Raw genomic sequence first — 26,808 nt, forward strand, 5'->3', positions numbered from 1 at the left:
AACCCACATGGTATTTCATGTTCCACGTGCAATGTTTCGGGGGTGTTGGAGCGTTAGGTCTTGGTTCTGAAACCGTTCCATCTCTGGCAGTCATTTTTCAAAGCTGAACTTTGTTCTGGCGACTGATCATTATCATATATATTCTAATGACCCTCAACTTGTTATGGTGAGTATATGTTGCCAACATAATTTATCCGGAAGGGGCATGTCTGGATTAGTGGGGTCCGGATTAACAAGTTTCACTTAATGCAGGAAGTGTTAAGCTCTGTTGACAACAAGTCACACCATGCCGTTGATTCGAGAATTACTCGATTACCAATAAATTAAACTGCCGGGCAAAAGATAGCACACACTTGTTCACATTTTTAGCCACCATCAAACATGGGTATATACTTCCTTTTGCGGTCTGTTTTTACTTGTTTATCAGATGCATAAGATAAACAATTAAAATGTTGAGTTACTGGAATATCGTCTTCATTATTTAATATGGGCCGCCTTACTCTGAAAATGTCCACAGGCTAATCGTGTATCTGCTTCAGTGTATGATCGCAAACACCATTGTATCTAGAGATAGTGAGATGCAGGCAGAGTTTGTTTGTTCTCAGAACGGGGACTCGCAGTGATCAGGCCAATATTGGCCACATGCATGTACATGATACGTGAATATATACAACATGTCGAGTTCGGAGAAGCAAGCATCGAGAGATGAGAAATCCCCTGTAGCATTCTCATGTAGGTATAACATGCTCATTGTTATGACAAACGCAATGGTATCGTTTTGCTTTCAGATGAAATGTTTAATAATGTATATTGAAAGTATAGGGTTCAAGATTATTGCACTTATAGAGTCTATGTATATATGTATGTATGTGTGTGTATGTGTGTGTATGTGTGTGAGAGTGTGTGTGTGTGTGTGTGTGTGTGTGTGTGTGTGTGTGTGTGTGTGTATGGTTGTATGCACTAGTAATAAATTGTAAACGACTACCATAACTCCTATACAGGCGTCGGGGCGGTCGCGTTGGCTCATGGTTAAAGCGATCGATCGTCACGCCGACGACCCGGCTTCGAGACCCGACATGGGTACAATGTGTAAACCCCATTTCTGGTGTCGGATCGGATATAACTTTGTTACTTATGGATCTAATTGGGAAGTGTTCTCATGTCTACCATAACAACCTTCTACTAAGACATTGAATGCTGCATCCCCAGTCCAACAAGAGCAAGAGTCGTGCATCCCCCATGCAACCAATGGTCACTTAATGTAGATGATGGCTGTTTTCGCCGCAGTCGTCAATATCAATTCGTTAGTGACAGTAAGTGACAGCTAGTGACATAAAACAAATTTATCATTAATATTTTATACCCGCATCCCAGACAGCTGCGCAGCCTCCCCTTTGAGAAGCACTCAAATCATGTTGACATATGCAAAACATTAAGGGCAGTGGGGTAGCCTCGTGGTTCAAGCGTTCTCTCGTCTCGCCTAAGGAACGGGTTCGATTGCTTACATATGTACAACGTAGGAAACCCTCTTCTGGTGTACCCAGCCGTGATGGTACTGGAGTATTGCTAAATGCTTCTTCACAAAACATAACGCTGTATCCTTTGGTGACATTAAATGTACTAACAATATATTGACTAACAAACTCAAAATGTTTCCCGAATTTAGTGCAAGCATGTTTATGTTTAAAGTGCACGCCACACCCCATTTAGTTCACCCTCTTTTCCTCCAAAAATTGAATTCACGTTTGTATTCCTTTGTAGTATCTTGCTTGTGTTCACAACGATGGCTGCTGGCCGTGTACGCCACCCGTGCCAACCTCAGCGTCGCCATCGTGTGCATGGTCTACGACACCGACACCAATTCCACGTCGTCAATATCGGAGGTACAGTTTCCAACCACCTCATTACCATCGCAGTGTTATATATCTTCAAATGTCAAAAGTGGCTGATCATGTATCTCTTCGTATCCTGCTAAGACGTGGCTCGATCTTCATACTATCAACCTCCGGTTTCATTATCCAGGATCAGCAGGCTTTGAGAAACCTTGAAATCGCTTTGTCGTGATATATTTCAGACCTTTTCAGACTTAGCCATCCGTGTGCCTGCTTGCTTACTAACTAGCTCTCATTGAGTAAAAAACAGAAGTTATCGTTCTTGAAGTGTACTTATCCTTCAAACAATCTACTTACGCTCTTAATCTTAGTCCATCTTAAAAAGTTATCCGTAAAGGTAAACATTTAGCACCCATTCCAAGTGCTGCATAATCCCCAAAACGAGACTGACCTCATCTTGCTATTTGTTTTTGCATGAATGGGCGTTTTTGCATGAATGGGCTTTTCTACACATAAGTCATATGCTGATAGTTGAAGCAATGGTGTCTTGTGTAGAATGCAGGTTCCACTGTGACGTAATATATTAAATCACGTGTTACTTTATGTCTTCCAGCCTTGCTTATCGCTCGATGGCTTCCTCTAAGTGTCCTATCTTGTCTAAGTATTGCATCAATCTTATATATGTGAATCATACATGTTAACATTCCACTATCTATTCAAATACTTGCACGTTATATTTCCAGCATGCCGAGTTTAACTGGTCCAAGGGAGAGCAGTCTGGAATCCTCAGCTCGTTTTTCTACGGCTACATATTGACACAGATTCCCGTGGGGAATACTGGCGAGTAGATATGGCGGGAAGTACGTCATGTTTATCGGGATGCTGATTGGCTCGATCGTTTCACTTCTTCTACCAATCGGCGCCCGGACTTCCATCTACCTGGTGTATGTGCTGAACAACAAACCAGTCGCACAATTCCATCAGTGTTACTCTTAACCAGCGCTGAAGCACATGACAAGATGCTTGTCCGGTGAAAGATCGTCGTTTGATGAGCTTCGGTATATTTTTCTTCAGAACGTGATACCGCATGTGGTGTCATCCAAAAGACAATATATCACTTTTGTTGACTGTACTCTCCCCAGGGAGTCTTGTTTCCATCTCTACAATCCCTTTGGGCCCGATGGGCTCCGCCATTAGAGAGGACAAAACTCACTGCTGTCTGTTATTCAGGTAAATCGGATTTGAAGGTTTATATTTCTGATGAAATCTTTTTTACAGATTTTATGCGCATGTCTATAGAACCATTATAGAAAGGACATTGTCGTGTTGTCGCCTTTACAAACCAAAGCCAAAACCAAAGCGCAACATCGTTCATCTGACCCGTCTTGCGAGGTTTGCAAATAAAAACTTCAATAATGGGTCAAATCAGTGGCAGCAGCAACGAGTAACAGGTGCACAGCGGACAACTGCGGCTTGGTATCTCAGTGGGTGAGATCTCCTCACTTCACGTGAGATTCCGTCAAGATGACGGCTCATCCGGACACGTGACCGGACGTGCCGCCATCTTGTCGTGGGGGCACTTCTGGTTCCGGTGTATCCCTGCATGAACCAAGACCGGAAGTGCTGCCATCTTGGAAACAGACCCCAAAGTGACCCTGTCCACAACTCATTCATGCAAGCTCCTCACAGCGATAGCCCGTTCGCGGAGCTCTCTATACTATCGCTGCCACCAGTCAAAACTCCCCACTGTGAATAGCTGGCCACAACCATGCTTGGAGTTGAACTTGCAACCGAATGACGGTTATGTTTACAAACAAGTGACGACTGTCGTGACGCCGAATACATTTACCCCTGCTAAATTACTTTCTTTGTTTGTCAATTTGAATTTTTGTTTCATTATAACTATCCTGTTATTGATATAGTAAGAATATAAGGGAGAAGTTTTCCATTAGTCTGCAATCTCGAACCAATCTGATTATTAAAACAACAAAGTAAATTCATCTGGAAAACATGGTCAGTCGTAAACCTTTTCAAAATGAAATATCATGGCATTCCCAACGACATAAACAAAAGTATCAACGTTACTACATTTGGGGTTAGAGGGCAAATTTCAAGATTCTTGTAATGGCCGCGCCCACACTGGTGGAAGCGATGTTACCGAGAGTGTAACGAAGGTGTCACGCGCTGGGAAGGAGCTTGCTCATTCATGGATACAAGGACGGATAACTCTTGTACAAAACCACTTGCCGCCGCCCAAACGCTGTATAAATCTGAACACAGCAGCATTTCTCTTTAACCAACAAGTCAATCATTTGCAGCTACTGACTGTTATTACAGACTAATTTACAAAATATTTCCACAGCCAATGAAATTACTTACATATAACATCTATCAGCGAATCGAAGTAAATGTTGTGATGATTTGTCAGTTCGGTTCACTTCCAATGTATGTGCATGAAAAGTCACCGAGAAATGATGTTTGTAAAAATAATTGCTTGAATAGTTTTATAATTGCCAATCTTGAAATCAAGCTTGTTTATGGACTGATTGGAATATTTGCCACAGATAGAAGAGGAGGCCTTTTTTTCAATATTGTAATATTGTTGTTAATATTCTACATTCCAGGAACTCAGTTTGGTAGCATAGCAACGTTCGCTATATCGGGGTTCATGTGCATATATGGCTTCGATAATGGATGGGGTTCCATCTTCTATGTTACAGGTAATTAAGATATACACAATCCGATCCTTAAGTGGCAATATTCATTCACAATTCAACCGATTATTCCTCACATACAACTTGTTATAAGTGTGTTCCTCATATCCGTCCTTGTTATAACCGATAATCCATTTTGTTCGTGAAACATACTTTGTACTGTAGATATGACCACAATAAATATTTAATGACAGTATTAACTTAGGTACCTACCAAAGAATAAGCTGATGGCCTGTGATATTACTGGAATATTGTTCAAAGCATGGTTGAACCAAGCTCACTGACTGACTGACTCACCCATTTACACATAAATGATGATGTCTCCGGCATCATCAAGGTTCTCCTAATTATGCCTAGTGATATATTTTTGTTTTGGACATACAATCTGTATGTAGGGCCTTCACATTTGCCAAGAGGAAGCAAGGAAATTGTTCAATCTTTGCAATCAACAAATTTTATCTCCTCAGAACTAGTTTGATATCACCCACTTTGGAACAACATTGTTTATTTCCCGTCAACAGGTGGAATATCGTTGTTATGGTGCGGGCTGTGGTATATAACGGTCACCAGCACACCGGCTCAGCACCCTCGTATTACGAAGAGAGAGAGGAACTATATTATCACAAGCATCGGGGAAAAACAACAGGTATCGTCCTTTTATGTCTACATGATTTAAATATGTTATATATTGTTTTAAAGACACAACTTAAATACTACTAATTGTGATTCATATTAACCTAATGGTCGGAGCCTTACCTTATCACACGGAAGAATCGGGGTTCATTCTCCAAATGGGTACAAGTTTTCAAGCCCTTTCTGTGTGTCCCCAGCTGTGATATAGCAGTGGTATCACTAGAAACGCCGTAAACATAACTCATTACGTTACTACACAGGATATCCATCCATTTAATGTGTTTGTTGTATTATTATACTTGTATTTTTCATTTCCCCCCATAAGTTAGACTAACATTGAGTGCCAGAAATAAGGTTATCGCATCATTAAAATATATATGTGACCTACCATCAGAAAAAAGACATAATGGGTGCTAGGATACAATTGTGTTGTGACGTCATTAAGAAACACTTCCGTAAATATCGCCATGTGTGTGGAATGTACAAACATATCTTATTTCTCTCTCGTTTCTTCGTAATGTAATACAAACATTATTTTAAAACATTTCAGCATACATGTCTACGTTCAATAAATCTAACATTACATCTGAAAAAAACATATATAATTACATAAACAGTCTGAAGATTTTGCAGTAAATCGAGTCCAAATGTTTGATGTCATGTATCTCTGTAATAAATATAAATGTGCATTGTATTTTTGTGTTGCTAAGATACTGTAGTTTTAAAAGTTTTGAGAAGTCTAATTGTGACTGTTCACCAATAAGGTCCCTTATCTCAAGGTTTACATATGTCAACAACATTCAAATGGAGCCCAGGGGCTGAGGTAAAAAGGACCTGCTAAATCATTCCAGACTTTTTAGATTATATTCCCTTGTTAATGCACGTCCTGATACACGTTTCACTGTGTCTTCTCTAACTGTGTCCTTACTAAACATTCCCTTTGGGACTGGTCATTAATTCTACCTCCACGTACGGTTCACATCTATAAGTATTAACTGTGAATTGAACCATTGTGATGACGTCAAGCGATTATTGTTGCAGCTGATGTAATGGAGAAATCACGAGTACATGTTGATTCCGGGAGTTTTATGTTGATATATTATTTCTCTATAAGTTTGCAGAATACCTTATATTTGCGGCTCAGTTCTACTTGACTTGGAATCAATTGCAACACCAATAGCATGACGTCATCATGATGGTTTAAAAGCCAGGAATTCGCTGGCCATTCTGAAAGTGCATTTCAAAACAAGTACAACTGAAGCAACTTTTGGTCATTATAAAAAAAATAGAGAGAAATCATTTTTCAACCATAACGATTTAATTCGAAAAAATCACACGGACCCGTTGATTTTGGAAGTAGAATCAACTCACCCATTCGGAGCTCGTTCATTTCCCCCCGGAATCAACAGACTGGAGTGATGTCTCTATAAGTAAACACGTGACATATTAACGTTGTTATCTAGACGTTCTCGACCCCATGGGCCGCCCAGCTGAAGTCACCGGCGCTGTGGGCATGTCTAACTGCACACGTGTGTTCTAACTGGATAACATACACACTACTGACCAACATACCAACATTCCTTAGAGAAGTGCTGGATTTCGACATAGCCGAGGTGCGTATGTAAATAAATTCGACGAATGGGTATTTCGATACAGGTGGACAAGAAACAAATAATATTTTGAAAATGATTGTTTTGCTACAATTGGTATTGAATATGAGATAAAGCTTCAACCTTAAGAAAACCCTATTTGTTGTTCTGAATTCCTACCGGCTGAGGGCGCTGGGGAAGCCTAGTGGTTAAAGTGTTCGCTTGTCACAGGAAGACCCGGGGTCGATTCTCCACTCGGATAGAAAGTTGACCCGATATTAAACGAAAAGGCTGAAACGAGATCTAACTGTCACACAGTCACTCACTTTTAATGTTAGTTTTGATACAAGAAAACATTGATGCAGAGCATCAAAGTTCCTCGCCATATGTGATACCTCACAAACGCATAATTATGATGTTACTGAAAGTTATGAAGGAGCATAATTATATTAACCACAAATAACATAACGCTGTTGTGGAAAAATATATTATTTATTTTGAGTATTGGGCAAACTTTGATACATGTGCATAGGATAGGTCTATTTAAAAAAAAGTTTCTTGTTTAACGCCGCACTCATCAGTATTCCAGCCATATGACGGTGTGAGTCTGGACCAGATAATCCAGTGATTAGACACATAATACTATATTAGTACATGGACAAACAGGGTGATTTGACACATAATATTATATTAGTACATGGACGAACAGTGATTAGACACATAATATTATATTAGTACATGGACGGACAGAGTGATTTGACACATAATACTATATTAGTACATCAGCATACGGTATGATGAGACATATATTTATGTATTTTAGATGTAGGTACGGAGTGATTAGACATATATTTGGCTTTGCTAGGATTTTAGTGAAAAACATAAATTGACCAGAGAATTCTTGATAAAAGCAATTATGCTGACTGTTGAAAAAACATTTGTCTGCCACAAACATTACATTGTTGCAATGTATTTTTCTTAAAAACATATTGAGGCTGGAAGTAGTCAGTCATAATACGTGCTTGATGTTTGTCAGTTCGCCACCAAACACGTCCACGCTTTTACAGAGTCCAGAAGTAATTTTGAACTTCTCCGAAAACATTAAACGAGACCTTCGGCATTGTCTTACGTTCTAAACACTATTGGCGTATGGCTAGAATGTGTTCACTTGTTAACGGTGGAACAACACATGGTAGCAGAGCATGAAGATTGGCTACATGCTGACGAGTTAAAAGAGATTTGAAGGGCTGATTTCTTGAAGCCTGGATTCTGATTTATCGATCCTGAAAGTTTGCTATGTTACCTTGGGCACCGTGTGCGGGGCCAATCATTAACATTTTGTGTCTGCAGAAATCTGCAAGTTGCAGACTGAGACACATTGAACATACTAGCTACCTCTTTCAATAGCCTCTGCCAACGGCCCTAAGACGTTCATCACATTGTTGACGACACATTCCCAATCTGATCACAAATACTGCATAATAGGAAGAGTAGAGAGCTCACATGTGAATGTGGATAATAAATAACGACTTACCCACATGGTATTTCATGTTCCACGTGCATTGATGTTGGGTCTGTTGATGCGTTAGGTTTTGGTTCTGAAACCGTTCCACCACTGACAGTCAGTTTTCAAAGCTGATCTTTGTTTTGACGACTGACAAATATATTTTAATGACACTTTACTTGTTTTGGAGAGCACATATTGCCAACAGTAATTATCCAGAAATTGGTACTTCTGGATTAGCAGGGTCCGAATTAACGAGTTTCACCTAATGCAGGAAATGTTAAACTGAGTGGACGACAAGTTACACCATGCCATGAATTCCAGAATTACCCGATTACCTATAAATTAAACTGCTGGGCAAAATAAAGCATACACTTGATAATTGGATTATACTTGGGTGTATACTCTCTTTTGCAGTCTGTTTTACTTGTTTATCGTAAGCACGTTAAAAGAAGTGCTGATAAGTTTAGATAAATTAAAAGTTGAGTGACTGGAATGGTGCACCTCTGAAGTGCATCTGCAGACTAACAAATACCATTGTATCTAGAGACGGTGAGACGCAGGCAGAGTTTGTTTGTTCTCTGCACGGGTGACTCGCACTGATCAGGCCGATAAAGACCCACTTCCTGTGCATGATATGTGAACATATACAATATGTCGAGTCAGGAGAAGTCAGCAGCGAGAAATGAGAAATCCCCTGTAGCATTCTCATGTAGGTATAGCGCTCTTTTTTATGTCTGGAATGACGTCGTTATTGTATATGGGTCGTGTTACACTGAAGAAAATCTGCAATGTAACTTCGTGACTTCGTGAGATGTAGGAAGAGTTTGTTAATTGTCAGCTGGGGGACTCGTAGTGATCAGATCAATATATACACTTGCATGTGACATGACATGTGAATATATACAACATGTCGAGTCAGGACATACTCTTTCGCGGTCTGTTTTTTTTACTTGTTTATCATGTGCACTTATCGCGAACGTGTGTCTGCTTCAGTGTATGATCGCAAACACCATTGTATCTAGAGAGGATGAGGGGCAGGCTGACTCGCAGTGATCAGGCCACTTTAGACCACGTGCATGTACATGATAAGTCAATAGATACAACATGTCGAGTTCGGAGAAGCCAGCATCGCGAGATGAGAAATCCCCTGTAGCATTCTCATGTAGGTATAACATGCTCATTTTTATGACAAACGCAATTATATCGTCTTGGTTTCAGATGAAATGTTTAATGTACATTGAACGTCAGATGAGGTGAGGTGAAACACGTGTGTATGTTTGTCCTGGTCCGGACGTATGTTCGGTTAAACATGGATACCCCATTCGGACACACTGTTCTGACTCCCAGCAGGGTGATAGCAAGTACCCTCTTTTCACATCTTTGGATCATGAATATCAGACTAGTGATATATATTTAACTGTATTTTCTAACTGTATTGTTACCGTGTGTAAACAGTGGTTTTCTTACGAAGATATATTGTGAACGACCAGCATAACTCCCATGTTCTTGTGGTACATTTTGAGTTGAACGGATTGTATAGTTACAATGTAATCATACCTTCTTTGATAGGTATTTAGAAGTTGGATTAAATGCCCTGCTGATCACACTTTGGCTGACACCAAAAATGTTTGCAACGTGTTTGCAAGGTGCATTCGGTTGTATCAGTTGCAATCCTCAGCCACTGTTGTTGTGCCCTCTGATAATGTTCCCCAACGATGCCCAAGGTAGCCCCGTGGTTAAAACATTCGCTCGTCATACCGAAGAAACGGGTTCGATTCTTCATTTGGGTACAATGTATGAAGCTCATGTCTGGTGTCCCCCGCCATGATATTGCTAGAATGTTGTTAAAAGCGGCGAAAAAACATATGAAGAGTCACTGATCCACAATTATGACACTGAACCATTTGGTGACATTAAATAACAATAAAATGGCCAACAAACGCAAACGGTTTATGTTTATATTTTAAGTGTACCCTTCTTTTCAAAAACGTATTCAACCCCTTTTCTTCCAATAGTTGTATACGCGCTTGTATTCCTTTGTAGTATCGTGCCTGTGTTCACAACGATGGCTGCTGGCCTTCGTTGGCTGGTTCGGGGGCATCATGCTGTACGCCGCCCGTGCCAACCTCAGCGTCGCCATCGTGTGCATGGTCAACGACACCGACATCAATTCCACGTCGTCGTCATCGGAGGTACAGTTTCCAACCACCTCATCACCTTCGCACTTTTACGTATCATGGTTAAGTGTGGCTGCCCTTGCATCTTTTCTTATTATGCTTCAAAGTGAGATTGACCAACCAGAGAGCAGAACTACTGACCCCACATGAGCCAGTATACCGTCAGTAAAAATCCAAGATGGTTCGTACTGACCTAATATGAGACCGTATACCGTCAGTAACAGCCATCTTGGATTTTTCAACACCCACCTCACGTATTACACATGAAAATTCTAGAGAAATTCGTCCTTGGAGACTCTGTTTTGTGTTTTAATATCATTAATTTTGATGTTTTGATGTTTAACGTTCATGTTTTTTGAATCACGTTCGTGACTTTAATAAGATTATATAACGTCTTAGGTTGTAAGTGTCAAGTTTTGAGTTTTAAGTTTCGACATGTGCGATAAAGATACCAAATGGTGTAAACTTTCAGCATGATAAATTCGCGAGGGTCATACGGTGTCACATTAGGTTGGCAGAAAAACATTGGACTTTGCTCACCCCTGTCTCAATATTTTTTCTGCTAACCTTATATACCGGATACCGGATACGGCAACTAAAGAATTCACAACTAATAGTATCCTGCTGAAACGTGCCTCGGTTCAAGTTCAAGGAAGCCCATCGGTAAGTGAGTGACTTTGGTCTGAGGTCGCTTTGAACAGTATTGCAGTTATACATTGGCTTAATGTAGGAGGATAGCCCAAAGTGATGCAGGTCTCAGACATTAACCACTTCGGTGAAACCCACGAGCATGGACATGGTGCTGACAAACCGGGGCAAACCGGGATTCGAGTCCACGACCATAGAATCCTGGCGTGCCCAAGGGACGCAACTTTGAACAGCAAATTGCGGCGACTTGCCTCCTAACTAATATCGATGAGTGAAAAACAAAGTGTACAAATCTTCCAATTAATTTGATGTAAGCGCTTGACGTGAGTCTATCGTTGAAGGTTATCTCGGGAAGTCACGAATAAAGGTACACATTGAGCGCCCATTCCAAGTGCTGCTTAATCCCCAAATGGCTGACATCAATTTCCTATTTTTAGCAACACTGGGTTTTTTTCCACACAGAAGTCCTGTGCTGATAGTTGTAAATCTGGTGTCATGTGCGAATTCCACTGTGACGTCATGTAGATCACGTGTTACTTTATATCTTTCAGCCTTGGGTATCGGTCGATGGCTTCCAAGTGTCCTGCCCTGTCAATCTTGTATATGTGAATTATAAATGTAAACAATGTAACCTCCCCTACTACCTACCTGAACTTGGTATTGGTCCAAAGATGGGATCCGCGAGCCTAATTCTATAATTCCTTGTTCTCTACACGTTATATTTCCAGAATGCCGAGTTCTACTGGTCCAAAGGAGAGCAGTCCGGACTCCTCAGCGCGTATTTCTACGGCTGCATATTGATACAGATTCCCGCGGGAATACTGGCGAGTAGATATGGCGGGAAGCACGTCATGTTTGTCGGGATGCTGATTGGCTCGATCGCCTCACTGCTTCTACCACTCGGCGCCCGAACTTCCATCTACCTGGTGTATGTGCTGCGCGTGATTCTTGGCATGTCCCAGGTAGAGATGACTGTCAAGTTGAAAATTTACGCTCACATAGCTTATTTTATTTGCATGTTACTTTCTCATTAATGCAAATATTACTAAGGATGACAAATTCACTGATGGAATTGCGCATTGCGATATCTAACACAATTATTACAGTTATCACGGAGGCTTAAACGAACCAACAACAAAACAGTCGACACAATTCCAATACTGTTACTCTTAACCAGTACATTAAAAGGTTCTTGTCCAATGAAAGAACGTCATTTAATCATAGACGGTGTATTTACATTCCGAAAGCTCTACAGCTCTACTCCACGAGACAATATATGACTGTGAGCTAAATTCTGGTTTATTTTGTTTTACTGTTTTAAATTATGTTTTACTATACTCTCCCCAGGGAGTATTTTTTCCATCTCTACAATCCATGTGGGGCCAATGGGCGCCACAACTAGAGAAGACAAAACTCACTGCTGTCTGTTACTCAGGTAAATCAGATTTGAAAGTTTATATTTCTGAGGAAATCGCCCAATCTGACATGTGTTTCGTGGTGATTTCAAATTGGAACGCAGAGGTTAACCTAGAAATGGGAACGCGCAGAATTGAAACATGTGAAATCAGTATATGACCACAAACGATCAAGGAATAATAAATAAATAATATTTAAACACACAGTTTCAAGATTACGATAAGAAAGTCAAAATGAATACAACGGGTCAAATAACTGGCACCAGCAATGGGTAACAGACCTTCACTTAATGTTGATGTCCCCTAAAGACAAGACGTTTGTGTACACAGAGCAGCCAAACTTCAACATAAATAACGAAACCATGAGCTGTAAATAACAACAAACAATGCAAATTGGTTTCCACAAAGTTGCTGAACAGTTCCGCTGTAAAACGGGCATCTGTTTGGAACTCTGGAGGTCGATAATTGGTATTTCTCTCAACCACGAGGGACTGGTCAAATCGGCCGTCTTGAGCCCTACTCCCCTCACTCGAATTGGTCGCCGTATGTTGATGTGGTCTACTGGATAGAGTGTCTGCCTGGAATGCGGAAGGTCCGCGGTTCGATCCCCGGCCGTCTCATACAAAGGACGTCATTATGGTTCTTGATGTTTCCCTGCACGACGCTTGGGAGTTATGGGGTAAACCAAGTTCTGGTCGTCTCGGAGTCAGTATACTGTGTCTGAGCTGGGTATCGATGTTAAAAAACTCCGGCTTGGTATGCCAGTTTCACATCCATCGCTGTACATAAAAAGTCATGGAGAAATGTTCTGAAGTCATTATTTCTAAATCTTGTGACCGACTAAAGTTTTTGATTTTTTAAAAATTAGTTGCTCAAATAAAATTTTAAAAACCCAGCCAATCTTTAAATCTAGCTTGTTTATAGAATGACTTGAATATTTGTTACAGATAGAAGGGTAAGCCTTTTGTTATGTTTCTTTGTAATTAATTTTCTACATTCCAGGAACTCAGTTTGGAAGCACAGCAACGTTCGCTTTATCGGGGTTCATGTGCATATATGGCTTCGATAATGGATGGGGTTCCATGTTCTATGTTACAGGTAATAAGATATACACAATCCGATTCTAACGTGAATAGATTCATTTACACTTCAATCGACTATTCCTCACATGTTATTTGTTATAACCGAGTATTCTTTCAAGCAAATTGTTACAACCGAATATTCCTTTTCCCGTCTTTGTCATCAACCGAAATCCATTATATCCAAAACCATACTTAGTACCGTAGATAAACCCCCAATAAATAAATAATGACAGTATTAACTTAGGTACATAACACACAATATGGCTTTACTCTGACAGTGAGCTAATGCACTGTCATATTACTGGAAACAGGTTCAAAGCAAGGTTAAACCAAACTCACTCACTCACACAGAAAGGTGTCCGGCCATCATAGATGCACCCCTTATAATACTTATAATGCCTGATAACGTATATTGCTTTGGACACATCATGTGTTTGTGGGAAATAACATTTGCCAAGAAGAAACAAGGAAATTGTTAAATCTTTGAAATCAATAAATGCTATCATTTCTCCCAAGAACTAGTTGATATCACCCACTTTGGAACAACATTGTTTGTCACCTACTTACAGGTGGTGTATCGGTGTTATGGTGCGGGCTGTGGTATATAACGGTCGCCAGCACACCGGCTCAGCATCCTCGTATCAAGGAAAGAGAGAGGATCTATATCATCACCAGTATAGGGAAACAACAACAGGTATCGTCCATTGTATCTACATGATTTAAATGTGTTATGTATTCTTTTAAAGACCAGTGAGGGTCGATTCAGTAACGACATGGTCGAAACGTTTCTTATCACTCAATGAATATGGTTTGACCCCGGTTTTAGCAATATTCAAGGACTGGACATAATATTAACCGATAATGACGTATGCCTAACTGCGAGTCGATAACATATGATAGCTGCATGTAAATATTCATTCAATACAAAATGTTACTTGAAGGTTCGCACCTTTGACTTTGACGACGTCAAATGAAATGAACACCTTGTCGATTATGTTTAGCTAGATGGCATGCTGTTTGAAAATCATTTAATCAATAAATAAATACACTACTACGATTGATAAATTAAACGATAAAGTTTATTCTTCAGTGTTGTGCAAACAATACTTACGATAGTAGGTCGGTTTACAATCTGTGTGTGTTTGTGTGTGTGTCTCCATAAACATCGAAACATTACGACATATTTGCAACGTCGCGTAACTACGACGTGGCTAAGGCAACGCTCCCTGAAAGCAAAATCGGTGTTGCGATGTGTCTCTTTTGGGCGATCATTGCTATAGGTAAGAATGCCAAATTATATTATTATATTGTTATTTAGTCGGAGAAATCACTCGGACCTGCTGATTTTGGAAGTATTAATTAATTGATTAATCCGCCCCTTCGGGAAGAACACTTGCGGAATTAACAGATGCCAGTGATGTCTCAATAACTTCACAAATGAGGTGTTAACGTTGTTATCTAGACGTTCTCGACCCCATGGGCCGCCCTGCTGAAGTCACCGGCGCTGTGGGCGTGTCTAACTGCACACGTGTGTTCTAACTGGATAATATACACACTACTGACCATCACACCAACATTCCTTAAAGAAGTGCTGGATTTCGACATAGCCGAGGTGCGTATGGAAATACATTCGACGAATGGGTATTTCGATACCGGTGGAATAGAAACCAATAATAATTAAAAAAATGATTCTTATAGCTTGCGTCGAACATGAAGAAAACCTTATGTTTTGTTCTGAAATATTTCATATGTTCAACGTTGCTTGGTGTGTGTTTTGTCTTCATCATGGACAACGCATTTTTCTTAACTCTGATACACAATTTACACATTTCTTTAACTCAATCTTTATTGTTCTCATGAAAAGGATATAACAAAAGATTACTAATTGTGAACGTAAATCTTTTGATTTTCTATAATAAAATCAGCATTTTAGTTGTGTGTATTGTGTCCATCATGGAAATGTTTAATGTAAATCGTTTGATTTTCTATCATAAAATCAGCATTGCTAGTTGTGTGTATAGTGTCCATCATGGAAATGTTTAATGTAAATCGATTTATTTTCTTCACAAGAACGGCTTGCTGTCATCAATTCCCTACATGAGCCAGGCCGTGTCCGGAATAGTGACAGGTCAAGTGGCCGACTACATCCGGTCAAGACAATGCCTCAGCACGACGGCCACCCGGAGGATCTTCCAGTCTATAGGTCAGTAACAGTAGATACACACATTGTATATGTCAGTAACAGTAGATACACACATTGCATATGTCAGTAACAGTAGATACACACATTGTATATGTCAGTAACAGTAGATACACACATTGTATATGTCAGTAACAGTAGATACACACATTGTATGTGTCAGTAACAGTAGATACACACATTGTATATGTCAGTAACTGTAGATACACACATTGTATATGTCAGTAACAGTAGATACACACATTGTATATGTCAGTAACAGAAGATACACACATTGTATATGTCAGTAACAGAAGATACACACATTGTTTCTGTCAGTAACAGAAGATACACACATTGTTTCTGTCAGTAACAGAAGATACACACATTGTATATGTCAGTAACAGTAGATACACACATTGTGTCTGTCAGTAACAGTAGATACACACATTGTAAATGTCAGCATAATCAATCGCCAGACGTTATTCTTTAATATTGCAGGTGGTTGAGTCAAGTCGTATTAATTCATTTTATAAAATTCTATTTTGTAATTTATTTTAACATTATCGGGACATGTTTGCGGTTCTTTCCCACTGCGAGGCGATCGGGTAGTCTAGTGGTTAAAGCGTTCGCTCGTTACGCCGAAGACCCGGGTTCGATTCCCGACATGGGTACATTGTGTGAAGCCCATTTCTGGTGTCCCCCGCCGTGGTATTGCTGGAATACTGCTAAAAGCGGCGTAAAACCATACTCACTCACTCACTCTTTCCCTCTGCATTTAGTTTCATCAATGACGTATTAAAATAATATTATTCACCATTATAAAGCCATTTGTTTATATAAAATCATGTTAATCAGGACGGTAAATTGTACTGCCATTAAACAGTAAATGCAATCTTAGGAAGTATTTCTATGGGATGTCTTCCAATAATTGTGTTATTTTGCTTACGGTCTTATGTTTGGCATGATCGGATTTGCTTGCAGGCAAGCAGAGATGAGGGCAAAGGGAGAGAACCTACTGTCATTTACTGACTGACCATTTAATATTCTTGGGTGCTGCGAGAGAGGGATGCAGGGTGTAGGTGTAGTGGTGGGATTTTGTAGATTTTGTAGGTTGGAAGGCAAGTGAAATGTTGGCAAAATTATAGGAAGACAAAGTGAAATCTTGCCAAAATGAGAGGAAGACAAATATAATGTTGGCAGAATGATCGGAAGTCAAATTGAAATGTAGACAAAATGATGGGAAGTAAAATGAAATAGAAAATGATTGGAAGGCAAAGTTAAATCGAGCCAAAATGAGATGTAGGCAAAATGATGGGAAGACAAAGTAAAATCGAGTCAAAATGAGATGTAGGCAAAATGATCAGAAGAAAAATGAATGTTTGAAAAATGATTGGAAGGCAAAGTGAAATCGAGTCAAAATGAGATGTATGCAAAAAGTAAAATGAAGGCAAAATGATCAAAAGGGGAAAGAGAAATGTAGGGAAAATGAGAGGAAGGCAAAGTGAAATGATTTCAAAATTGTCGGAAGGCAAAGTGAAATGTTAGCAAACGATCGAAAGTCAAAGTGTAATGTTAGCAAACGATCGAAAGTCAAAGTGAAATGTTAGCAAACGATCGAAAGTCAAAGTGTAATGTTAGCAAACGATCGAAAGTCAAAGTGTAATGTTGGCAAACGATCGAAAGTCAAAGTGTAATGTTGGCAAACGATCGAAAGTCAAAGTGTAATGTTGGCAAACGATCGAAAGTCAAAGTGTAATGTTGGCAAACGATCGAAAGTCAAAGTGTAATGTTGGCAAACGATCGAAAGTCAAAGTGTAATGTTGGCAAACGATCGAAAGTCAAAGTGTAATGTTGGCAAACGATCGAAAGTCAAAGTGTAATGTTGGCAAACGATCGAAAGTCAAAGTGTAATGTTGGCAAACGATCGAAAGTCAAAGTGTAATGTTGGCAAACGATCGAAAGTCAAAGTGTAATGTTAGCAAACGATCGAAAGTCAAAGTGTAATGTTGGCAAACGATCGAAAGTCAAAGTGTAATGTTGGCAAACGATCGAAAGTCAAAGTGTAATGTTGGCAAACGATCGAAAGTCAAAGTGTAATGTTGGCAAACGATCGAAAGTCAAAGTGTAATGTTGGCAAACGATCGAAAGTCAAAGTGTAATGTTGGCAAACGATCGAAAGTCAAAGTGTAATGTTGGCAAACGATCGAAAGTCAAAGTGTAATGTTGGCAAACGATCGAAAGTCAAAGTGTAATGTTGGCAAACGATTGAAAGTCAAAGTGTAATGTTGGCAAACGATCGAAAGTCAAAGTGTAATGTTGGCAAACGATCGAAAGTCAAAGTGTAATGTTGGCAAACGATCGAAAGTCAAAGTGTAATGTTGGCAAACGATCGAAAGTCAAAGTGTAATGTTGGCAAACGATCGAAAGTCAAAGTGTAATGTTGGCAAACGATCGAAAGTCAAAGTGTAATGTTGGCAAACGATCGAAAGTCAAAGTGAAATGTTGGCAAACGATCGAAAGTCAAAGTGTAATGTTGGCAAAATGCAATGTAGGGAAAGGGAGATGGAGATGTGATGATAAGAGTATCTCTACCATATACATCCAGCCTCACCTGTGTTTGGACATCATTTCTAAATATCTTTTAGCCAGTTATGTACAGCCGCACCCCGTACATCCGGATGGTAGCGCTCCGGGTGATTTCGTAAGGGTATCAAATTTCCGGGTAGTGAAATCATTGAAATGGGGTAATGTCCATCGAAAATAGGAATATCTTTTTACCAGTTATAGATCAAGTAGTGGCTTTCCGGACTACTCGGGCTACACGCCACGTGTTTTTCTACCAAATCTGTCATTTTATATCACAAATTAGGTTTTATTTCAGCCTTCGTGGGGGCAGGTGGGTGTCTGGTCGGGACAGGGTTTGTGAACGTGGAGAACCGCTATGTCGCTGTAGTTTTGTTGACGATAGCCATGTGGTTTGTTGGGATGGCATCTGCTGGTTTCTTTGTCAACACTGTCGACTTCGCACCAAGGTAGGGTTTCTTCCTCTTTTCAATTCAAGATGGGAAAATTCAGTTTTTAATGTGTTGTTCCATCTTGTTTTCAAAAATGTGTCGGATGGTCATACAAAAGATGTTATCATCCTTAAGCGTATAGATCATGAGATGACGTTATTTCATCTCTTTAGTTGGCCTTGTTTTTCTGCGGTGGTGTCACTGAATGCTGATGTAGATATGTCACTGATATGTGTGAATATACAGTGTGCGGATATACAGTGTGCAGATATACTGACATACAGTTTGCGGATTATCAGAAGAATGATATTAAGTAGCGCACATTCAGTATACTTATATACTTTTTTTCTTTCTTTTTTTTTGTTTAACGCCGCACTCAGCAATATTCCAGCTTTATGACGGCCAACATTATGCGGATATTCAGTATACTGATATAAAGTGAGCAGATATGCAGTATTTTGCTATATAGTGTGCTGATATGCAATATACTGATATACAATGTGTGGATATACAGTATAGTGATATACATTGTGTGGATATACAGTACATTGATAAACAATATGCGGATATGCAGTATTCTGATATACAGTGAGCAGATATGCAGTATTTTGATATAAAGTGTGCTGATATGCAATATACTGATATACAGTGTGTGGATATACAGTATAGTGATGAACAGTATGCGGATATGCAGTATTCTGATATACAGTGTGCTGATATGCAGTATTTGATATTAAGTGTGCTGATATGCAATATACTGATATACAGTGTGTGGATATACAGTATAGTGATATACATGCATTGTGTGGCTATACAGTACATTGATAAACAGTATGCGGATATGCAGTATTCTGATATACAGTGTGCTGATTTGCAGTATACTTATAAACAATATACGTATATACAATGTGCATATATGTAATATACTGATATAGAGTTTGCGGATATACAGTGTGCAGATATGGATTATGCTGATATACAGTGTTCTGACATAAAGTGTACTGATATACAATGTATTGATATATGGGGTACTGACATACAGTGTGAGGATATGCAGTGTACAGATGTACAGTGTGCAGATATATAATGTACTGAAAAACAGTATATTGATATACAGTGTGCGGATATACAAAGTGCTGTTATACAGTATACTCATATATATTGTACTGATATACAGCATAGCCTGGTGGTTAAAGTGATCGCGATAAGTGTCGGACATCCGAGTTCAATTACCAACATAGACACAGTGTGTCAAACCAATTGTTGGTGTACCCTGTCGGCATAGTAACGGAATATGGCTCAAATGGGCGTAACCATGTTACTAATCCCTCCATGGACAGCTGTGGAATTCCGTGATATATTCATAATTAAATATATTTTTCATTGAATGAAATAATATAATTTTCAGTTGTCATTGGTAAGTCCTTTTTCTTCTTTTACCATTAAATAAAATGGAAATATCTGACGTTATTTTATAATTTTGTTTTGGTATATTTATTATCTAACACCTCTCTGAGCAATATTTCACGTATACCAGAGCGTCATTTCCTTACATGGTTCATGTTTGTGTTTATGGGTATCTGTGTCTCAATGTCGACATTCATGTTGCAGATACGCTGGTACACTGTTCGGTATTTGTAACGCTGCTGCAACGGTCCCGGGGATGGTGTCACCTCTCCTAGCCGGTGCCCTCACCCCAAACGTAAGTAGAAGAGTCGTTATCGGTTAAGTTCTTTGTTTGTTTTGTTGTACTCGGCTCTCATAGTTTAACAGCCACTGTCTATAACCAAGGCAACGAACCTTATCATTCGATCCATTAAGTCGCTTCGTACGACATAAGACCAATTCTAACGCGGAATTCCAACGGTGACTTCATCATTTCTCATACGGGATTGTTTCTTATGATGTGATGTAAATTGTAACGAAAGGTGGTGACTCAATGAACCTGCTTGTAGTCGGTTCCCGCATTCATACTTATTTGGATTTTCTTTTTGTGTTAAACGCCACACTTCAGATACTTATGACAACATCCTAATGATCTACCCATGTTTGCGTCGTGCTGTTTGGCTTACCTCTTACATTAAGCTGACATAGCTCAATATGACTGAATACTGTTACACGGCGTTATGAAATGGTCTGCCCCTGACTGTTCACTCAGTTACCATTCTGGTTCCCTCCACTGCTGAAATATTGCATACCGCTGCGTTATACTATCATCACTCACACACATCCTGTCTCTACCCATAGAAAACCCAGGAAGAATGGCGGAACGTGTTCTACGTGTGTGCAGGATTCTGTGTCCTGGGAACTTTGGTGTTCGGCACCCAGGCCCGGGGGGAGCTGCAGCCCTGGGCCGTGGTCCAGGTGGAGGTAGACGTGGGGGAAGGGCAGGAGATCCCCGACGTGTCAGACAGGGCTTTGGATACCAAGGAAACTTTTGACAAGAACGAAATTACGGAAATGTCAACTCATCTATAACAGTTTTCAGCCTAACAGAATACAACATACATTGTGAACCCCATTGAGTCGTATCATGGATTCGTTGATACAGAAAATTTTACAGGGAATGGTACTACACACATAATAACTGTGATTCATGAAATACATGACAGTTGAAAACTGTGAATGGTAAAAGCGACCAAATCGCCATACCGACATTACATTGGAGATTTGCAAAGGTTAACCCCCAAATCGGTCAATAAATAGTTAATAAATTGTATTGAAACACACAGTTTTAGTTTAACAATCACAAAAGGCAGCAGCAATACGTAACATGTCTAACTATATATGTCGGTGGCTTCCGGAATGTCAAATATCCAGAATGTGTTTCTTGCTCTGTTCTTTAATCCGGAGAAGTGTTGGAGTGAGTGAGTGAGTTGGGTTTAACGCCGCTTTTAACAGTATTCCAGTTATATCGCGGCGTGTCAGCTTAATGTGGGAGGAAAGCCCGAAGTGATGCAGGTCTCAGACGTTTACCACTTCGGTGAAACCCACGAGCACGGGTATGGTGCTGACAAACCTAGAAACATAATCGAGGCGAACCGGGATTCGAACTCACAATCATAGGTTTCTGGTGTGCCCAAGGGACGCAACTCTGCACAGCGAATTGCGGCGCCTTAGACGACTGGGCCACCCGTGACCCCCAGAAGTGTTGGAAGTTGGCAGGAATTCGGTGCCTTCAGGGACGAAGATATCCGGTATATCCCGGTATAGGTCTCTTATATAGTGACAATCAGCCTTCTATAAACTATCACATCGCGAAACCTGTCGAACGGTCAAGCAGTCCGGTGTTTGTCAACAACCAAAGGAGATCCCAAATCCCATATCCAGTTACAATCTGGTCACTTCAGCACTCGATATGTTACAATCGATTCTGTCAGTTGCTGCCACTAAAGATTACTACAATTAAACTTAAAACAATATCTACAGCCACATAACGTTGTAAATAATGAAGTTTGGACAAACCAGTAATAAGCAGCAACGTCTTACGCCGTCGACAAGCATACTTTGGTTCCTGGGGACCTATGCTGACGAAGAATTCCGAAGGGGCCGCAATTTGTAGCGCCCAAATGGACAACATCCCAAACAAAGTACAATACCCTTACCTCGTTGGATCTATATATTGTTGCGTCGATGAAAACTGATGATCATCAATACGACCACTTTCATAGCAGAGATACTGTTGACTATGGGGTTAAATAACAAACCATTAACATACCCATTAATTATCATAGCCTCTCCTTTAAAACTGAGTGTGGGTCGACTTGATATGTCACTCATTTCTGTTCCGTCCAGCAGTACATAACCATCAACAAAATCAACACCGACATTGAGATTATGTCCCACATCCTTGGCTCTTTTCAGAAAACTGTGGAATGCCTTGTTTTCATCATGAGTCTTGACGTGCTTCACAAGAGGATCATCAGACAAATAAATGTGTACAAAAGTGGACAAAACAATTCTATCTTGAAGAGCCCCAACGTTAATCAAACCACGCCCTCCCAAAATGATTAGTAAATATAAGTGAAGAGCGAGGATGGTGGGACCTTTTGTCTGACATGATAAATCGTGTGAGGGTGTCAATACCCTGAATTTCTTGTTTCGTCCAATCAACAACACCAAAAGGATATGAAAGGATGGGTACAGCATATTAAGTATTTGTGGCTTTAACTTTATTGGGAGCGTTCAGCTCTGAACTCCAGTCTACATTTTTACTGTGCCCGAAGTTTTTCCTTGATATGGGCATTCTTGAGATTGTCCCGCATCTGCATCCCTAAGTACATATGTGCCTGACCTTCCACGAGATGGTCATTAACTCCTCCTCAAAGTGTTATTATTATTGAGCTCAAAGTGTTATTATTATTGAGTGTACTCTCTTGTGAGAGAGACCCTTAAAGTTCTGCTGTTGTGTGAACATTGCCTTTCCCCTCACGACAAATACCATGCCAGTTTTCTTGGGACCCCAATCACACCTGTTGGTTTTTGGCCTTTGGACCGTGCCCCGTAAAACTGCAAGATGAACGACCGTAAAAGCACGTCCGATATATCGCCTCCTTTGATATTGTTTTTAAACATTATACTTTGCATGTGAAGAAACGTACTTGAATTAGTACTGCCATGTATGGCTGTCCTAAAGAGCATTTCCATGCCAGTGTTGAAATAAAAACCGACGTTGTATCTATTTATGACATCTTGATTGATACCTCCAGGTCTTCATTGCACTATTGGACCGCCTCCGTGCTCTTGTGGATAGAGAGTCTGCCTGAGAGCGGAAGGTCGGTGGTTCGATCTCCGGCCGTGTCATACGGGTTGGTTGGTTGGTTTGTTGTTTAACGCCGCACTCAGCAATATTCCAGTCATATGACGGCGGTCTGTAAATAATCGAGTCTGGACCAGACATTCCAGTGATTAATATCATGAGCATCGATCCACACAGTTGGGATCGATGACATGCACCAACCAAGACAGCGAGCCTGACCACCCGATCCCATTAGTCGCCTCTGACGACAAGCATAGTCGCCTTTTATGGCAATCATGGGTTGCTGAAGACCTATTCTACCCCGGATCTTCGCGGGTTCATACCACGGAGATAAAACATGGACCGGATGCTGTTACAGAAAAAAATAGTTGTTAAATTATCTTTATAAAAAAATAATCAAAAGGAGCCCAGAGGCTCTCTTCATTTTCAGCTGCTGAAAGCTAGACTTGCCAAACAATATAGACTTGCATGGGCTGTATTTGATATATTTGTATCAGGGTCTGTCTGACAGACTACTAACCTCACTGCAGTTTTGAAACACTTCTAAATCCCCAATCAGATAACTTCGTGTACATTGCGTTATCGCGATTACAATGCAGTCACGATATTCCCAACAAGGTCATACGGGACTGGTCTTTTTCATTGTGAAATATTTAGGTATGGCTGAAACGCAGGGGAAATAGCGAGAGATAAAACATTGAGAAAACATTCCGACATGTGTATAACCCCAATAGTGATATAGCTGTGACAACTACAATACACCTGTTTTATGGATGAGGTACGGCTGTGATATTGTGAAATAAATTCGACATAGCTGCGGTATTGTAAGCTGTAATGTGTTACTACCCGAAGACATATTCATAATCTAGAATGGTGTACTGACACTGTAGCCAGCCGACGACGGGTGACAACAACTACTACTACAACTACTACAGCTACAACAACAACAACTACTACTACTACCATTACTAGTACTACCACTACTACTACTACCACTACTACTACTACCACTACTACTACTACTACCACTACTACTATCACTACTACTACTACCACTACTACTACTACTCCTATTACTACCACCACTACCACCACTACTACCACTACTACCACTACTACTACTACTCCTACTCCTACTACTACTACTACCACTACTCCTACTACCACTACTACCACTACTACTACTACACCTACTACGACTACTACTACTACTACTACCACTACTACTACCACCACCACTACTTTTCTGTTATGGGTTAAAGGCAACTACTATCATTACCACTACCACCACAACCACCACTCCTCCAACCACCACCACCACCACCACCACCACCACAACTACCACTCCTCCTACCACCACCACCACCACCACCACCGACACCACAACTACCACTCCTACCACCACCACAAATCCTCCTACCACCACCACTTCTCCAACCACCACCACCACAACTCCTACCACCACCACCACCACCACAACTACCACTCCTCCTACCACCACCACCACCACCGACACCACAACTACCACTCCTCCTACCACGATCACCACCACCACCACAACTACCACTCCTCTTACCACGACCACCACCACCGACACCACAAATACCACTCCTACCACCACCACAAATCCTCCTACCACCACCACCACCACAACCACCACCACAACTACCTCTCCTACCACCACCACCACAACTACCACTCCTCCTACCACGACCACCACCACCGACTCCACAACTACCACTCCAACCACAACCACCACCACCACAAATCCTTCTACCACCACCACTCCTCCTACCACCACCACCACAACTACCACTCCTACCACCACCACCACCACCACAACTACCACTCCTACCACCACCACCACCACCACCACCACCACCACAACTACCACTCCTCCTACCACGACCACCACTACCGACACCACAACTACCACTCCTACCACCACCACCACAAATCCTCCTACCACCACCACTCCTCCTACCATCACCACCACAACTACCACTCCTACCACCACCACCACCACCACTCCTCCTACCACCACCACCACCACCGACACCACAACTACCACTCCTCCTACCACGACCACCACCACCGACGCCACCACCACTCCTACCACCACCACAAATCCTCCTACCACCACCACCACAACCATCACCACTCCTTTTACCACCACCACCACATCTACCACTCCTCCTACCACCACCACCACAACTACCACTCCTCCTACCACCACCACCACAAATCCTCCTACCACCACCACTACCACCACCACCACCACCACAACTACCACTCCTACCACCACCACCACCGACACCACAAATACCACTCCTACCACCACCACTCCTCCTACCACCACCACCACAACTACCACTCCTCCTACCACCACCACCACAACTACCACTCCTACCACCACCACCACCACAAATCCTCCTACCACCACCACTACCACCACCACCACCACCACAACTACCACTCCTACCACCACCACCACAAATCCTCCTACCACGACCACCACCACCGACTCCACAACTACCACTCCTACCTCAACCACCACCACCACAAATCCTTCTACCACCACCTCTCCTCCTACCACCACCACCACAACTACCACTCCTACCACCACCACCACCACCACAACTACCACTCCTCCTACCACGACCACCACCACCGACACCACAACTACCACTCCTACCACCACCACCACAAATCCTCCTACCACCACCACTCCTCCTACCACCACAACCACAACTACCACTCCTACCACCACCACCACAAATCCTCCTACCACCACCACTCCTCCTACCACCACAACCACAACTACCGCTCCTACCACCACCACCACCACTCCTTCTACCACCACCACCACCACCACAACTACCACTCCTCCTACCACGACCACCACCACCGAAACCACAACTACCACTCCTACCACCACCACCACCACTCCTCCTACCACCACCACCACCACCACAACTACCACTCCTCCTACCACGACCACCACCACCGACACCACAACTACCACTCCTACCACCACCACCACCACCACCACCTTCACAAATCCTCCTACCACCACCACTCCTCCTACCACCACCACCACAACTACTACTCCTTCTACCACCACCACCACAAGTCCTCCTACCACCAACACCACCACAACTACTACTCCTTCTACCACCACCACCACAACTCCTACCACCACCACCACCACCACCACCACAACTCCTACCACTGCCACCACTGCTACGACCTATGA

The 26,808-nt window shown here is 41.4% G+C and overlaps 1 protein-coding gene and 1 pseudogene across 1 annotated transcript; both read left to right on the forward strand.

The window, feature by feature from the left end:
• The first annotated feature begins 674 nt into the window (after nucleotides 1–674).
• LOC139471991 (uncharacterized transporter slc-17.2-like) lies at nucleotides 675–9,328 on the forward strand (annotated as a pseudogene).
• A 51-nt stretch (nucleotides 9,329–9,379) lies between these two features.
• On the forward strand, nucleotides 9,380–21,284 carry LOC139471793 (uncharacterized transporter slc-17.2-like). Its single transcript, XM_071254285.1, has 11 exons — nucleotides 9,380–9,437; nucleotides 10,319–10,467; nucleotides 11,829–12,062; nucleotides 12,448–12,535; nucleotides 13,518–13,613; nucleotides 14,167–14,291; nucleotides 15,060–15,209; nucleotides 15,668–15,800; nucleotides 18,661–18,811; nucleotides 20,405–20,495; nucleotides 21,041–21,284. Exons 1-11 carry the CDS (start codon nucleotides 9,380–9,382, stop codon nucleotides 21,269–21,271), a joined length of 1,506 nt encoding a protein of 501 aa, XP_071110386.1. The 3' UTR covers nucleotides 21,272–21,284.
• Nucleotides 21,285–26,808: the final 5,524 nt, after the last annotated feature.

Source organism: Haliotis cracherodii, unplaced genomic scaffold, assembly GCF_022045235.1.
Source record: "Haliotis cracherodii isolate W230 unplaced genomic scaffold, xgHalCrac1.p SCAF_23, whole genome shotgun sequence".
NCBI lineage: Eukaryota > Metazoa > Mollusca > Gastropoda > Lepetellida > Haliotidae > Haliotis > Haliotis cracherodii.